The sequence below is a fragment of the Acinonyx jubatus genome, chromosome D3 (assembly GCF_027475565.1).
Source record: "Acinonyx jubatus isolate Ajub_Pintada_27869175 chromosome D3, VMU_Ajub_asm_v1.0, whole genome shotgun sequence".
Taxonomy (NCBI): domain Eukaryota; kingdom Metazoa; phylum Chordata; class Mammalia; order Carnivora; family Felidae; genus Acinonyx; species Acinonyx jubatus.
In genome coordinates, this window is record NC_069392.1 from 65,203,522 (window position 1) to 65,221,449 (window position 17,928).

At 50.9% G+C, this 17,928-nt stretch overlaps 1 protein-coding gene across 2 annotated transcripts in view; it reads right to left on the reverse strand.

The window, feature by feature from the left end:
* The window catches only part of ST8SIA5 (ST8 alpha-N-acetyl-neuraminide alpha-2,8-sialyltransferase 5), a 58,502-nt gene extending 44,269 nt beyond the window's left edge, over nucleotides 1–14,233 (reverse strand). Inside the window, exon 1 of one of the 2 annotated variants that reach the window (XM_027068908.2) lies at nucleotides 13,798–14,233. In XM_027068908.2, coding sequence (XP_026924709.1) covers nucleotides 13,798–13,928 — 131 coding nt within the window. In that variant the 5' untranslated portion in view covers nucleotides 13,929–14,233. The remainder of the gene's footprint in view (nucleotides 1–13,797) is intronic. The other variant, XM_027068909.2, reaches the window with a different exon arrangement.
* Nucleotides 14,234–17,928: the final 3,695 nt, after the last annotated feature.

Genomic DNA, 17,928 nt, shown 5'->3' on the forward strand with positions numbered 1-17,928 from the left:
TGGGGGCTCGGATTCAACAATGAACAAAGTAAAGACAAAAGCCCTGCCCCAGAGGGAGGGATCTCGACCAGAGAGAGACAGATACGACGACAATGAGCTAACAGGGCATCAACGTGCAGTGTGTCAGAGGGTGAAAGGTGCTGTGGAATAAATAAAGGGCGGTGAGGGGGTAAGGAGTTTCGGGTCAGGGCGTCTCTGAGAAGGTGATATGGGGCAGGACAGGAAGTGGGTGATGAGGCAGCAGGTGGGTCCGGAGGAAGGATGTTCCAGGAGAGCGCCAACACCTGCAGGGGTCCGGAGGCCAGAGGTGATGGCTTCTCCTGGGGCTGGCAAGAGTGACCCCGCGTGAGACAGGGCAGGTGGCAGGTGATGGGGCATCCGTTCAGAGAAACAGCGCCACCTTTCTGGTCCCTCAAAACCATCTGAGAGGGAGATGAGACCAATGTCGTCTTCTGAGGAGCCAAGAGCTCAGCTGGGCCACCAGGAGTCTGCAAGCGCTAAGGCCCCCCAGGCCTCCCCTGGCTCCGGGTCCACAGAAGGAACTGGTCAGAAAAGGCCTCTCCGAGAACGTGCTTGGACCTTCCCACCCGGATCAGGGCGGAAACGCCTGCCAGCTGGGAAGCCTTTTCAGTGGGATTAATGGGCCTAACTGCCAGGTTCCCCATGCTCCCTCGCCTGTCCCCGCTCCTGACTCACCAGTGACTCACTACTTCTCTGTGAAGGGCCGGGTGGTAACATCCCCCTCAGAAGAACCTCAGGAGGGCAAGGGAAGTGGATTCATCCCCAGGGTTCACCCAGTTGGGGCAACAGAAAAGCCGTTGTAGTGGGAGCTTCCTGAGGGAGGAGCAGAGGAGTGGGGGACTGTCCTCCCCTGAGGCACTGCAGAGGTCTCCTTGAGAGCCCCCAGGCCTGGGACCCAGGGTCCCGGGGAGCAGATAGAGCCTCCTGGATTTAACGGCCGTCCGTGGCTTTGCCGAGGCTTCTGGCTAAGGAGCTGCTGGGCCAGGGCACTGACAGTGCTAGGGCAGGGGCAGGGGCAGGGGCAGGGGCAGGGGCAGGGGCAGGGGAGGTGCACATGTAGACACCCAGCCAGGGGAGGGGTCCAGAGAGAGTGAAACCAGACAAGCTCCAGGCACAGTCCTGAGACCACCTTGCCACCCCCAATCTACAGACCACGGAAGAGCCTGGGCCCCTCAGCCGACATCCAAACATCCAGCGTTCTCTGGGCCGCTGTTCCAGACCTCCCTTCCAAGAGGGGCTGCGGCAAGTGGAGCACGGGGTGAGAGAGGAGCTGCGGGCACACACACAGCCTTCCTGCTGTCCTCTGGCACTCCGGGCCCAAATGGCACACCACAGTGAGCAGAGTGGGGACCCCTGGCTCCTTGGAAGGCAGAGGAGTGATGTAGACATCGGGGGCGGGTCCCCTCAAACACTCATCCATGCATTTAGTCCAACCGCTCTGAGAGCTCCCGCTAATGCTGTCTTTTCCCTCTGATGACGTGTCCCAGATCCTGTGTGTGCGCGTGTCTCCGGGGTCAGCAGCCCACACTCTTCTCCCAAACCTGGGGAACCCCGTCCGGCTGAACTTCTCCAGTCATTTCATTCCTGCACCAGCCTTGGCTCCCGCTACGGGTTGTATCCGTCCCTCCGAAATTTGTATGTTGAAGTCCTGACCCCCACTACCGGTGAAGGTGGCCTTACTTGGGAATCACAGACGGTATTAGTTAAATTAGGATGAGGTCATACTGGAGTAGGGTGGGCCCCCATATAAAAAAAGGAAAGTCGGACAGCGACACGTACGCAGGTGGGGGGGACGCCATGTGAAGATGAAGGGGGAGACCCTATAAGCCGAGGAAGGCCAAAGATGACAGGCAAAGCCTCAGAAGCTACGGGACAGGCATGGAATGGGTTCCGCCTCACAGCTCGCAGAAGGAACCAGCCCTGCTGACACCTTCATCGTAGACTTCCAGCCTCCAGAACTTTCGGTTGGAGCCGCCCAGTTTGTGGTACTTTGTACAGCGGCTCCACCAGACCCGACTAGGGTTGCTTCTCTGATCCTCTAGGGCAAGACCTTCCTCTTTCTTCAAGACTCCCCTCAAATCCTCAGCCTCGTCCAGTGATTCCCAAGCTTGGCTCTGTAGAGCACTGGGGTACCCTGTGAGACTCTGCAGAGGAGGGAGGGGACGTGGTGGAGGGTGGGGGTGAGGAAGAGGGAGCCAGGTGGGGAGGACTGGAGCCCCCACCCTGTTTCAAACCGGTAGTCTCCTTTATCCATTGAAGACACAGGTTTCCACAAGGACTGAGGCCACAGGAGTCTCTCTGTCCTAGAACCCCAGCCCACTTGGTCCTTAGTACGTAACAGAGTTTGTGAACTTTTCATGAGTAGTTGGTCCCTCTCCCCCTATGAGCTCCTTGAAAGGGAACCTGTTTGCTACATCTCGGCAACCAGAAACTCGAGCCAAACAATCCAACAGAAATACACCAGGAGCCACATCCATAATCTAGAATGTTCTGCTAGCCACAATAAAAACACCTAATAAAATTCCACAGAAGTGACTACATACGGACACACAAATGAGTGGTGTGTAAAACCAGTGAAGTCTGAATTAGATTGATGGATTGTATCAATGTTAATTTCCTGGTTGTGACATCGGTACTATAATTTTGCAAGATGTTACCATCTGGAGAAACAGGAGTAGGGTATACAGATTCTCTCCGGACTATTTCTTACACCTATATGTGAGTCTACAATTCTCAAAATAAAAAGGTTTCTACGAAGTAGAAAAAAAAAAAAAGTGAAATTAATTTTAACAATATATTTGTATTTAATCTAATATATCAAAAAAATTGTCATTTCAACATATAATCAATTTAAAAATTAGTGGGATATGTTACATCTTTTTTCATATTATGTCTTTGAAATCTAGCGTGTATTTTATACTTACACACAACACACCTTAGTTTAGATCTGTCTCATTTCCGGTGTTCCACAGCCACACGTGGCTAGTGGCTATTATATTGGACACCAAAGGTCTGGTATAGAAAGGGCACGGAAGTTATGCTTGCTGAATGAACGAACAAACGAATGAATGAACAAACGAACGAATGAACGAATGAAGCGAGAAGGCAAGCACTTAATCAACCAACCCAAGGCGAGGCTGAGTGAGACTTGATGTGCAGAATGCCTCCACCCCACCAGCTGGAGGGCACTGGGTGGGAGCTGTGGGAACATCAGCTCTACATGCACTGGACCCAGAGTCATGAACCTGTGTCAGGACAGCAGCCCAGCCTGACAGGGAAGAAAGAGAAAACACTCTTTTTCTCTTAAAGGAGAGTCCCGCCTCCTTTAAGCCTTCTTTTGGAAGGTTGTGGTTTATTTCTGGGGAAACAGCAGTGGTGATCCCAGAAATACTGATCCTCAGCCTGATGGGCTGGGGAAGAATGGAGGGGGAAGAATGGTGAGCTGGGGTTGGGGGGGGGTGGAGGCGGAGGCTTAGGTTCCTTTGCTCAGAGACTCAACAGAAGCAGCACAAATCGCATACACTCTCAGGCTGGGGTGAGCACGGATGCATTTCATTCTCCCAATAAGCTTGGCACCCTCGCTGTGCGGTGTCCCACACGCCATCTCCTGGCTTACCAGCCTCATTTCCATCCCCCACCATCCAGGGGCTCTGCAGGACCCGTGGGCCCCTTGCAAACAGGATTGGCAAAGCCCGGCCCAAGCCTCTGTCCGGAAGGGCCGGCCCACCTCATCAGAGCCGGGAAAGAGAGAGCAGCCCTCTTGGCCATCCACTCACACTGCAGAGGACTCAGCAGAGAGACCATAGAGGCCCCCCGGCTCACAGAGCACTAGGGAATAAAAGAAATTCAAAAGCCTTCAGTGGTTTCCATCACCTGCTCCTGCAGCCTCAACACCCCAGCCTGCCCCCTGAATCACCCCCCTGGAGCGCACTGGCTCTCCAAAGCCCACATCAGGTCCCACCTGGCTACTCATCATCCCAACTGCTCTCACCTTTGAAACCTACGAAATTTGTCGTCTATGCCACACAGTTATAGGCTTATTTATACAGTTTACATATTTTTGATGTCTGTCTCTTTAAGTGTGCTGTAAGTTCCTTAAGAACATGTATCATATCTAATAAGTCTTCGGTAACATCCCCTCCTCCCCCTGGTTCAAAGCCGAGTGCACATTTAGTTGACGTTTGTCTGTTTTTAGGAAAAGTTTAGAGGTTCCCTTTGTATGTATCCATTCACTCAATGATCAATGTCAGGCACTGTGCTGGGTCCTGGGAATTGGGAGATGGGTAAAATATCTCTTTTAGGGGCACCTGGGTGGCTCAGTCAGTTAAGTGTCTGACTTCGGCTCAAGCCATGATCTCATGGTTTGTGAGTTCGAGCCCCACGTTGGGCTCTGTGCTGACAGCTCAGAGTCTGGAACCTGCTTCAGATTCTGTGTCTCCCTCTATCAAAAATAAATAAACATTAAAATTTAAAAAAAAAACACCTCTTTTAAGGGTCTTACAAGCTTTGTGACCTCATACAAGTTACTCACCCTCTCTGAGTATTAAATGAGGATGACTGTCTCTATTTAGCAGGACTGCTGTAAGGATTAAATGAAATAATCCTCCTTTAGGATTATCTCCTAAGGTCAGAGCCTGGCTCATAAACCCTTAAGGAATGTTAATAATATCATTAGCTAATGAATCCTTCCCCTGTGTGTGGTGGGGAAGGGGCGGGGGTCCTTACACACAGGGTGAAGGGCTAAACTAGAGATGTTTGGGATGAGAGGGTCTTAGATGAGAAGTGAGTGGGCCTGGATAAGTCAGAGATGCCAAGTCCTCTAAGAGGTAAAATTTCCCTGAAAAAGTACAGATGTCAAAAAGAAAAGAACTGGCCAGAGAAAGGGGTAGGGAGAAGAGTGAGAGAACAGCACTGTGCCTCTGGGGGACCTCTGGGGAAGGGACGGGGAGCTGACACCCCGACCAAGAGCGGAAGGGGCACACAGCAGGTCAGACGCGGGACTGCACTGAGGCAAGCAAGACTCCCGGGGTGCAAAATTGCAGTCAGCCCCTGATCCCAGGCTCGTGCAAGGGCAGGGTAGACCCCAAAGAGGAGGCCTTCATGAGTTCTGTCCCCTGGGTGCCTGGCTTGCCTTACCCGAGTCCCAGCCCTGCAGCAGGTGCTCAAGACAAGCTTGCTCTGACCAGAGAAATGATAAGGTCATGACCAGAGAAATGATAAGGACAGCACACACCCTGGTGGCAGTCAGCTTGGCATCTTTCTCCTCTCTGGGGGACCGTCCATCTCCACCAGGTCCCCACTAGGTACCCTTCCCCTCCAGAACCAGCCCCTGGGTAGACCCTCCAGCCCCTATGGTCCCATCTCCTGGGCTGTGCCTGCTTCTCAGGGCAGCCGAACAGGAGGGGTGGCTCCTCGAGGAGAGGCTTCAAACACACACTTCAGATACAGCACAGAGTCAGGCTGTGCTTTTCCTTGACCCAGTTTCATATCCTCAGGTCTCAGGCCTGCACCAGCCACATGCAGGCAGCCCAGATCTGCACCCTCCCGACACAGGAGAGAGCAAGGCTGGAGGGAAGAGAGCGTACAGGGGAGTTTTCTCCACGAAAGTCAGGACAAAGTAGACCCAACCTCTGCTCCTGTGTGATGGAAAAAATAGAAAACCCAAATCATCTTTAACCATTAAAGGAATGGAATTAGTAACTTATGGCCTTCCCACAAGGAAAACATTAGGTGTGGATGGCTGTGCAGGCGAGTTCTACCAAGCTTTCAAAGAACAGATGATCTCAAACCTGCATAAATCATTCCACAGAATGAAGAGGGAATATCCCCCAACTCCTTTTACAAGACTGGTTTTAAGACAAGACAAAGGCAGCATTATAAGCAAAAATTACACACCAGTAGCATTCAATAACATAAGATACAATATCTTAAATAAAAATTTTACTCAACAAAACCTCACGTCACAGAAAATAAATAATACACTATCAACAAGCTGGGTTTATCCCTAAAATTATAAGTTTAACATCTGCTAATGGAATTTATCACATCAAAAGATTGAAGGCAAGAAAAACCTATATATCACCCAACCAAGGTAGAAAAATCATCTGCTAAAATGAATATCCAAATACCATAAAACAAGTAAGCAAAATGTGTTGGCATATTCTACAACGGAGTCGTCTTAATCTCTTAGAGCTTATCTATAAAAAAACCAAAACACTAAGCAGATATACTCACTGCAGACACTTGAACCATCATTCCCCTTAAGGTTAGATTTGGTCACACCATACACAAAACTCAACTCAAGTGGAGCAAAGACTTCAACCTAAGAGCTAAAATTATAAAACTCTTAGAAGAAAACACAGGGGTAAATCTTTGTGACGCTGGTCAGCGGGCATGGGCAGTGACTTCTTAGATACGGTATCTAAAGCACAAGAGACCAACAGCAAAAAACATATACATGAATCAGAATTCACCAGAATTAAAAACTTTCATGCTTAAAGGAAGTAAAAAAGTCAACCCCCAGAATGAGAGAAATGTTTTAGAAATTATATATTTGATAAGGGATTTATATTTAGAATCTACAAAGAACTCTCACAATCATAAAAGGACAACTCATCCAATTTGAAAATGGGCAACGGATCTGAATAGACGTTTCTCCAAAGAAAATATACAATTGGCCAGGAAGTACTTGAAAGTCTGTTCCACATCATTAGTCATCAAGGAAATACGAAATCAAACCCACAACGAAATACCGCTTCAAACCCATTGAGATGGCTATGATCAAAAGGATAGACAATAATGAGTGTTTTAAAAACTGTGGAAAAATTGGAGTGCTCATGCACTGCTTGGAGGGAGTATAAAATGGTGTAACCACTTTGGAAAAGAGTCTGGCAATTCCTCAAACGGCGTAACATAGCGTTACCACATGACCCAGCAATTGCATTTGCCAGTATATACCCAAGAGAAATGGAAATGGATGTCCACACAAAACCTGCACACAAATGCTCATCACAACATTATTCATAACAGCAAAAACAAGAACCGAATCTCTACCACTGAAGAACGGACAAAATGTGGCCTATTTATAAATGGAATCCTATTGAGCAACAAAAAGATAAACAAAAAGAAATGAAGTACTTGACGCATATTATAACATGGATGACCTTTGAAAACATCAAGCTTAATGAAAGATGCCAGTCATATTGGACACATAGCATATGATGCCATTTGTATGAAATGCCCAGAAGAGACAAACCTATAGAGACAGGAAATACGCTAGAGTGTGTATATATCCCTAAAGCTGGGAGAGATGAGAGTACCAGGGGTCATGATGGTTAAGGAGTCCTGGGTTTCTTTTTGGGGTAATGAAAATATTCTAACATTGATGGCGGTGATGGGCACACAATGGTGTGAATATACCCCAAGTCATTTAACTGTACGCTCTAAGTGGGCAAATTATATTTTGATAAAGCTATTTAAAAACAAAGTTTACAAAGAAGGAAAAAATGAGGATTAAGGCCAGGATATTCACTATGACATTTTTATTGAACATTACTGCAAAGGTCCTAGCCAACTCAATAAGACAAGAAAACTAATTAAGGTATAGGGTTGGGATAAAAGAGAAAAAGTCTATGTAGAAATTCCAGAAGACTCTACAGATAAATTATTGTCCTTATGTATACATTATCCAGGTTGCTGATTATATAATCAGTATACCAAAAAAATCAAATTTATTTCTATATACTAGCTACAAGTGCTTAGAAAATATAATTTTTAAAATTATGTTTTTATGGGGTGCCTGGGTGGCTCAGTCGGTTAAGGGTCTGACTTTGATTTCAGTCCAGGTCATGATCCCAGGGTTCATGGGATCTAGTCCCAAGTCTGGCTCTGCACTGACAATGCAGAGCCTGCTTGGGATTCTCTCTCCCTTTCTCTCTGCCCCTCCCCTGCTCACTTGCATTCTCATTCTCTCTGTCTCTCTCTCTCTCTCCCTCCCTCCCTCCCTCCCTCCCTCAAAATACATAAACCTTAAAAAAATAAAAATTAAAAAATTAAAGTGAAAAAAAAAAGGCAGGTTGAGACCAGATTGTACAAAAATCTGCAATGACCTTTCTTTCTACCTAAAAAAGAAACAACAACAAAAACAACTATTGCCCTTTCCCTGACCCTCTGTTAAGGTGTAAGTCCTAGAAGTCCCCAGCACTCTAGGGATGCAAGTTTATGTGAAGTAAAAGCTTCACTAACAAAGGAGCATGGAGGCAGTGGAGGGCTTAAAGGAAGAGGGTACAATTTTCATGCCCCTGATTCTAGAAACTCCTTCTTTTGTTTGACCCATCCTCCCCAAATCCAAGTGGGCCGTATCCTACCTGATCCCTCTGCTGTGTGTGTCACAGGTGACTGCTCCTTGCCTGGCACCAGTATCCCTTGGTTTCCTTAACACCTGTTCCCCTCTACTCTATGCAGCCTCAGTTTCCAGAGCCAGCTCTCCTCTCCAGACCCTTAGGTGCCGGCATACCTCAAGGCTCTCCTTTGTGCCCCGACCTTCATCATCTTTCATTCTGTTCTCTCCTGGGTGACCTCATCCAACCTCATCACAGGGACCAGTGTTTTTCCAACGAAGGGTTTCAAACCAACAGGTTATAAGATCGTGTGGGTGGTTTGCCCCTAGAATTTTTTAAGCTTTTGGATTGTGGTAAAATATACGCAACAGAAATTTACCATTGTAACCATTTTTAAGTCTACAGTTCAAGAGTATTAAGTGTACCCAATCTGTTGGGTAACCATCACCCCCCTCCAACTCCAAAACTTTTTCATCTTCCCAAACTGAAACTCTGTACCCATTAGACACTAATTGCCACCCCACCTCCAGCCTCTAGCAACCGCCATTCTACTTTCCATGTCTATGAACTGACTACTCCAGGTGCCTCATGTAGGGGAAACATACCATATTTGTCATTTTGCACCTGGTTATTTTAGCAGAATGTCTTCAAGATTCATCCACGCTGTAGCGTGCATCGGATTTCCCTTCCTTTTTAAGGCTGGATTTGTTTTTTAAAGTGAAGCGGAATAAAAAATATTAAAGCATATTTCTTTTCTTTTCTTTTTTTTTTTTAACTATTTATTTTTGAGGGAGGGAGAGAGAGCACAAGCGGAGGGATGGCAGAGAGAGGGAGACAGAGGATCAGAAGCAGGCTCTGTGCTGACAGCAGCAAGACCCGAGGTGGGGCTTGAACTCACTGTGAGATCATGACCTGAGCCGAAGTTGGATGCTCAACCAACTAAGCCATTCAGGCGCCCAAAGTGTATTTCTTTCTTTCTTTCTTTCTTTTTTTTTTTTAATTTTTAACGTTTATTTATTTTTGAGAGACAGAGTACAAGTGGGGGAGGGACACAGAGAGAGGGAGACACAGCATCTGAAGCAGGCTCCAGGCTCTGAGCTGTCAGCACAGAGCCCGATGAGGGGCTTAAACTCACAAACCGGGAGATCGTGACCCAAGCCGAAGTCGGATGCTTAACCGACTGAGCCACCCAGGCGCCCCAAAAGCATATTTCTTATCATAAGGCCAAATACTGTTTCACAAAATGTTTGTTTCAGATGGATGTATATATGGGTGTGTTCGAGATCTCTGGCCTATTTCTTACTGTGGATAACAATGATAAAGGGTGGGAAAATGCTGATTTCGATGGTGACTGCACCAGCTCCATTGCTAGCCTGGCTCTCCACCCCCCACCCCGACTGCCCCCCTCCCACCCCACCCCCAGTTCTGGAGCTCATTCCCAAGGAGCTGCAGGATTGCTCTAGGTGGATCTCTTGTAGTGTCTTAACAGATCCAGACTCAAATCTGTTACCCTCCTTCCTCCAAACATGCTTTTCTCACACATCTCCTACTTGACTCTCCATAATCAAGCCCTGCCTGCCTCACCTTGCACCCCACCCCCCACTATACAGCTGTGACATTCTAGTTATGCAGAATTACTTCGCTTCCCTCTGCGCTTTGCAGTCCTTATCCAAGCTGGGTTTCATCCCCCTTCCTTCCACCTCCCCCTTTGCCTGTAGTCATTTCCCTTTCAGACTCCCTTCATATGCCTCCATGTACCTTGAAACCATCCTGATCCACTACGGCCCCCTACTCATTTTTGGAGTCCTTTGCTCACACCTCCAGTTTGGCTTATGCGTGTATCATGTGCCTTTCCGTCTTCCCAAGAGACTGCACGCTCCCCAGAGCCCCTGGGCTGTGTTCGTCTTGCACACCACTGTCCTCAGAATTTAGTGCACCGTTTAGCATACAGCAAATCTTCACTAAGTACTTGTTCAACCAAGAACAGACACGAGGAAGCCAAGAACATCAAGGACAAACTTCGCAGTTGTGTCTCATGTTGTTTCTTCCCAATCCACAGAGTCTCCTTAGAGACACTATGCCCCCTGGGCCCTCTGCACTGCCCCCCTTCTCCCCTCCTGACCACCAGAGGTGTTTGCAAGATGGGTCCCCAGAGTCCTGACTGGGAACTCCCAGAAGTGACCACTGCACAGCACATTGAGAGGCCAGGCGTCCAAAGAAAGAACACATATCCACTCACATCCCCCGCTCCCTTCTAGTGAAACCTGTCCCTGACTCTCACTGAAACAGTCTGCTATCTTTGTGCCCGTGAGCTCTTTGTGAGGTGGTTAACAATGGAGGCTTTGCTGAATACATCATCAACCCAGTCCAGCCCAGACGCAAAGGGCAGCAGCCTTCAGGAATCCCCGAGGTCTAAAGGGGATCTGCCCCTACACCAGATTCTCCACACTTTTGACCAGGTTGTGACAATGGCCTCCCAGTCTCTCCCCATTGCTAACCTCTCCTTACAAAACCCAGAAAACCTTCCTTCCTAGTGGCTTTTATCATATCACTACTCTACTCAAAGACCCCATGTGGCTCCCTACAACTGAATGAACCAAGTTCAAACTGTCCTTCCCAATCCACAAAGCACCTACTGAAGCTTCTCGCCCAACGTTACATCTGGTCCTCCTTGTCCACACTCCCCCTTCTACCAGCTGGACCATTTCTTCACTGCGTCTTCCGATTACCCTGGGCGCACACACACCACTTTCAATCATTTCTTCATTATCCAGTATTTATCGAGAGCTTACTGTGTGCCAGGCAACCATATCTGGTGCTCAGGGTGCAGGTGGGAACAAAACAGAGCGAATCCCTGCCTCCTGGGGCTTTCAGTCTAGAGCAGGGTTTCTCCACTTCAGCACTGGTAGTTGGGGCTGGGCGATGCCTTCTTGTGGGAGGCAGGTGATGCACTGTCAGATCTTTAGCAGCATCCCTGGCCCCTACCCTTAACGTGCCAGTAGCACTCTCTCTCAATGTGACAACCAAAAATGTGCCCAGATACTGCCCGGGGGTAACGCTCCTCTCCCCGCAGAGAACTGTGGATCTAGAGCGGCAGGGGGGAGCTTGCTACGAGTCAGCTGGGGAGCCTATGAAAAAAGCAGGTACTGGCTCCATCCCCAGAGGCTCAGATTCTGAGCCCAAGAATCTGCATTTCAGTGGCCCCGTGAGTGATTCTCATGAGGCTGTCTCAAGACCTCTGTCTGGGGAACACTCAAGTGTGGAGTGTTTTCCAGACAGGACACAGACCAATAATCACATCAGGTCAGTTCATCACAATGAGATGTGTAACAAACGAGACAGGTAAACAGGTAGGTGGGTAGTCCAGGCACGGGAGATGTAGAAGGGTGTGGCGCCTTTGCTCGCACCCTCTTCAGTTCTGGAATGTGCACTACCCCTTCCACCCACCACCCCCCCCCCCCAAGCCCCGAACACACCCACCTAAATCTTCTGCTTCCTTCAAGGGCCTGCTTAATTTCTACCTCCTCCAGGCAGTCTTCCCTAACTACTCCAGTCCACTGGAACTTCCTTCCTCTGGCAATTTAATTAACACTGACTACTTATCTATCTCCTTTGTGGTCCCTTTGTTTCCCCAAAGAGACCTCAAAGCCCCTGAATACCAGGACCGCGGAATCATCTTCACAGACCCTCACAGCATCCTTCCAGGATCAGGTATGTGCAGGTTCTGTTTGCCTGACTGGATGAGCCCAAGTCGATGGAGTGCAGCCTGGGAGGTGGCAGCTGAGATGTAGGGAGTCAGGATCTCTGTGTGAGGGAGGGATGGGAGGCAGCTAGCACCCCCACCCGACACCGACACCCGGGAGGGCTTGCCAGAGCAACCAGTTAGTAGTTGAGCTGGCGTTTCCCCTGGGCGCTGATGTTTTCCCACTGTTGACAAGGCAGCAGGGATCCCAGCAGCCCCAGTGGTGCTGCAGGTACCAGCAGGGTGCAGGAACCCAGAGCCACCCCGCTGCGTCGCAAGTGCAGGTGGAGGCCGTTTGGGGCCCAGCGGCCCTTGTGTAGGGTTATCTTGCAGGGGCAGCTGTGGCCGGAAGAGGAGGCAAACCGGGGCAAGCCAGGAAACTCTGAAACTGTCCTTCAAAGCCCCCAGCACCATGCAAAGCTCAGCAGCTGCTTTTAACCAGGCAACAGTGCTGCCTGGGGAGGTCAGGAGCAGAGGCCAAATGTCCACAAACGTCCTGGACAAGGGACCTCAGACTCCCCAGCTCTGGGACGTGGAAGGGGAAATAGCCTAACTGCCTGGCTTTCCTGCTTCTGGAAGGAAACCCAGCAGCAACCCTCACCCAAACCAGGGGCACGAACTAGAGGCACAAGTGACTGATGTGGAACCCAAACGACGAAAAGAGAACAACCGTTTTAATATTTGGAAGTCTGGAGAAGACAAAACGTGTATGCAGCTGGAGAGGCCTCTTGTTTTCCATCGGCCTGGGGGGAGGGGCAGTGAGCGAATGTGGGGAGGCACCGGCAGCCAAGACCTGCAGCCCGAAGGAGAGGTAGGCTATTTCCAAAAGAGGCTCTGATGTGGGAGTATCCTAGGGTCAGCACTCTCCCGCAGCTCTGAAACCAGCTAGAGTAACCCGAAGCGTCTCCCCCCCCCCCCCCGCCCCCCAGCAGAAGGAAACGGCTATTTCGCACACACAGCGACCGAGGCCGTGACACCTTCCCACTGCTCTCTTTCTCTGAACGGGAGTTCGCGCGTGGACGGGGTGGGGTGGGAAGCGAGCCAACGAGGGGAGAGCTAACTTCTGCCGCAGCTCTGACCTTCCGTGTAAGGTGGAGAAAGAACAATTTGTCTCAGAAGGGATCGGGTTGTGAGTTTCACACACCCAGCGGTTACTGGGTGATTAAAATTCCCTATCCCTGTGGCACCGTCCCGCCCACCTCTCTCTCCCCACCTTACCCTGCACTCCTGCGGGGAGGGGGAATGCTTTCCACCTGGAAGCCCTACCAAAAGTTCAGGATTCACGGGGTGATCCTATTGGGTTTTGAGCCCTCCGCTCCTGGGAGCCTCCCCTCCAACCAAATGGCCACGGCACTGTAGATGTGGACGACTCCGATCTGACCCCGTGGCTCCTCGGGGCATTCAGATGGATTTATCGGCAGCTCGGCGGCTCGGAATTCCAACCTGCCCCCCATTGTCACAAGAGAACAAAGTTGTCGCACCCCTCTGGCCCACGCTGGGCAGGCGCTCTCCTCCCGCTGGGAGATGAGATGCGCTTCGGAGAGCCACGACCCAAACCTAACGCGGCAGTGCTGGAAGCCAAGTGCGGAGCCACCGTCACTCAGCCCGGGGACACCCGGGCCGACTCTGTGGCCGCCACCCGGGGGTTCGCCCGTGGGCTCCGTGCACCCCCCGCCCGCGCTCAGACTTTCTTACCTCTTGATGTAGTTTCTGCCATACAAGATCTGTTGCAGCAAGGTCACCAAGGCGAAGGCGCAGATGAAGATGAAGAGTAAAGTTCGGTTCCCCAACAAATCCCGGTTCGCCGAGGGGTCGGCGTAGCGCATCCTGGCGGCCGCTCGCGCACGGCGGGGCGCGGCGGGCGCCGGGCGCCTGGCGGGCCCCGCAATCACGCGCGGGGCTTCGCGGCCCCGGAGGGCGCGCCGCCGACCGGGAGCCTCTCGGCGCTGTTAGGCGGGCAGGGGACGTGGCCAGGCAAAGTTTCCGCCCGGCGGGGCGGGCACAGGGGGCATCCGAGCGTGGCCGGCGCCAGGGCGGCGGGCAGGGCAGGGCTGGCCGCGGAGAGCTCGGCCGCAGCCCCGGGCCCTCCCTCCGGACGCCTTTACCTCTGGACGCCCGTGCCGGGCAGCCGCCGATTTCCCTGTGGAGAGGCGACTCCAGGTGCCCCGGGCCGGGGGCGGCCCCTCCCGCCGAGGTGACGACCAATGGGGAGCGGGGCCCGCGCGCCGTCCGCCCGGGCACCCAAGAGCGCGGCGCACCGCCCCCTCCGGCCGGGCTCGGGTAGCGGCCGCCCAGCGCGGCTCCCTGCCCCGGCGGGCCCCGTCCGACTCCCGGCCCGCAGCGAGGGAGCGCGAAGGTTGGCCTTCGGCTCTGCAGATGGGAGGTGGGGGACAAAACACCCGGACAGTCTGGCGAATGACGGGAGGGCGGTGGAGAGGGGGAGGGGTGGAGCGGAAAACGCCGGGTTTGAATCGTGGAATTAAAAAAGAGGGCAGGAAGGGGAAGCCGCGGCGGAGCTGGGCATGCTGGAAGGGAGCATTTGCTCGCGGCGCGCAGGGGCACTGAGTCCCCGCGGTGGCCGCGTCCTCGCGCCCGGGAGATTTCTCCGGAGAAAGCGGAGCAAGGTCAGCGGGCAGCCCTTCAAGGACGGCGCGCGCGGCTCCTGCATGCTGATGGCCTGCGGGGCTGCCGCCTGCGCTCCGGGCACCCAGCTCCTGCCGGGAGAAAATTCCGAGGCTCTACACCCCGGCCACAGGCCTCCTCCCTCCCCCCCCAGGCTGCAGCCCGCGGCCGGTCGTCAAAGACCTTGTTGTTACCAAGACACAGGGACCCTGTCTCATCCTTAGAACCGCTCGTAAAGCCTAGGTCAGGCAGGCAGCCGCCTTAGGGTACCACGGTCGCCAGAAGCTTTAGTAAGTCAGTAAGTCTGGAAAGGTCTGTGCTTCAGAGTGCACGCCAGGGAAAATAAACAGAAATGCAATGCCAGAGTCGTGCCTCTTCAGAAATCCAAGCCCCTAAATGCGTTCCTCTTTTCCCAATCACACCCCGCCCTGCGGGCTGGGCGACAGCCCTGCCATCCTGACACCGCAGTCTCTCGAGGTGTCACGTGCCAGCGGCGTTCACCTCGCTGGATGATTTCAGGGCGCCGCTTCTCAGGGCCCTCTAGCCGCTCGGGAGGTTCTGGAGTCAGGGCAAGGACTCAGCTCTCGACGGGACTGACTCCAACCGCAGCCAGCAAATAGAACTTTGATGAGGACTCCCCTGCTCCGGCCTTACCCTTTGCTACTTCGTTCTTCCAGCCGGAAAGAGCAGGGAACACGGGGGTAAATCTCGTGATCGGGGATTCATCAATAACTTGGAATGCGTGTTAATTGACAAGGTGGAAGCGGACCCTGTGCTCTCTGTAAAGAGTTTATGTACCAGATATTTAGCTATGAGGTCATAGGTAGGCTTTTTAACCAATTAAAGAAATAACGCATAACCATTTAGATGGCCCATTATTATAATCGCGCCTGTATTTATTTGGTGTCTTATAAGTGCTTGCTCTTGCGCATATCAATTGAATTAGCGCCTCCCAGCCTCTAGCTAACCCACTTTACAGTCCAAAGGATCCAAGTTCTAGATGCCCAAAGTAGCTCATCTAGCAGGAAGTCTTTGGAATGGGAGATGTGACATTTTCTCCCACACAGGCTTCCTGGGAGGCAGACCAGGGCCTCCCCCACCGCCTCACCCCTCACCCAACGCTCCATTCTTGCCGTCTTTAACTTCTTAATAATTTTTGAACTAGGAGACCCCGCACTTTGCTTTGCACTAGGCCACACAAATGAGGCAGAGGGTCCTGCGCACGCGTCCAAGCTGATAGAGTACGGATGTTCCACTTGGTTGGTCCTCACCTGTGCAGCTCGTAAGGTACCATCACCACTCCAGGCAAGACCCTCTTGTTTCCTTTCTTCTGCTTGTTCCCCACCCCTATCAGGTACCCGCTCTGATAGTTGTCTTTTAATGCACAGTTCCTTGGAAAAACAAAATGAATCTATTTTAAAATAAGAAATCTAAACGATGCTAAAAATGCACAGCTTGCTGAGATTTCACGAGCTGAACACACCCGTGTAAGCAGCACACAGATCAAGAAACAAAAATATTATCGCCGCCCCCCCCACAAGACCCCTCTTCTGCTCTTTTCCAGTGACAATGTACTCAAGAGCCACCACTATTCTGACTTTTAACCCCAAAGATCAGTACATCCTATTCTTGCATTTTCTACAAATAGAATCATACATTATATATTCTTTCGTGTCTGACTTCTTCCGCTCGCCGTTGGCTAGAAGATTCATCCATGTTGTCGGGCATGGTGGGCAGAATTCTAAAATGCCCCCGGAGATTCCTCATCCTCTCCTAATTCACACTTTCTCCCAGTTACTCAATCAAACGTGAATCTAGGTGCTGCTGTGAAGAGATTTTGTGATGTCATTAAGGCCCAAATCAGTTGGCTTCAAGATAGGGGAGACTATTCTCAGTGGGCCTGATCACATGAGCCCTTAAAAGGGACTAAGCTCTTCCTGGCAAAAGAGCTTTGAAGTATGAGACAAATGGACGCGAGGGAAGTTCTTCATCGTTGGCTTTGTGGACAGAGGAGTCCGCATGACAGGAGGTACGGGCGGCCTCTGAGAGCTGAGAATGGCTCCCGGCTGACAGGCCCCAAGGAAATGGGGGACCTCAGTCCTCCGATCACAAAAAAAGGCCCTGAGTTCTGCCAACAACCTGAATGAAAATTAGGAAGACGGTCTGAGCCCCAGCCTGTGAGGCCCTCTGCCGAGAAGCCAGATTTCTCGGCAGCTGTGAGCTGGTAAGTGTGTGTTGTTTTCAGCCACTAAGTTTGTGGTCTCTTGTTTGACGGTGTTAGAAAGCAAGTACTTTGTGTGCTATCATTTAGTTTGTGGATACACTTCTAGTTGGTTCCATCTTATTTCTGTAGAGAATGTCATGGCTGGCCTAGAGCATGGCTTACTTATCCGTTCTACTGTGGATGGACCCCTGGATAGCTGTCTCCAGGAATTTTCCAGTGTATGCTTTTCGTGACTATATGCATGCATATCTACTGGGTATCACTATTCAGAAGTGAAACTGCTAGATCACAGAAGGTTCCACTTTAGTGATTATTGGCAAACGGCTTCCTGAAGGGCCAGGTTATTTTTTTTTCATAGGTATATTATTCAAACCTGCCATGACCTAATAGCAATTGGGCCCCACCCTAGCTGACAATAGCATTAACTAGCTAATCTAACAGCAAAAAACCAAAACCAAAAACAAAACCCAAAAAGCAAAAAACACTGAGCCAAGAGCCAAAATAGTCAAGAGAAAGTAACTACTTAACCCTGGGTACTGGCTCTTCTCAACGGCCCCGTCACCTGCAGGGATCAGCAGTGAAGGCTGATGCTGACTTTGGCCACTTGATAGCCGGCAAGGAGATCAGCAGTCGTCCAGTGCGCCTCTGACGACATGGCTCGTCTAATCCTAACGGTGCCTGAGATCTCACCATCTTTATATCAAGTCGGGAATTACCTTTAATGTACACACAAACACAAGCATAGTCTGTGGAGTCAGAGAGCAAAGATCGCGAAACACGGACGTCTGCAGCCCCTGTTGAGGCTATTAATATGGATCCAGGTTCCATTTTAAGCCGAATTTATATTCTGGTTGTGGAATTGCAGCAAACACTCAGAAGGCCTCGCAAACAAAAGAGTAAACACATGGATAGCTGATCGCCATGCCAGATTCAGCGAACACCATTTTTATATCCTAATTGCCAGGAACGGGGACAGCTGC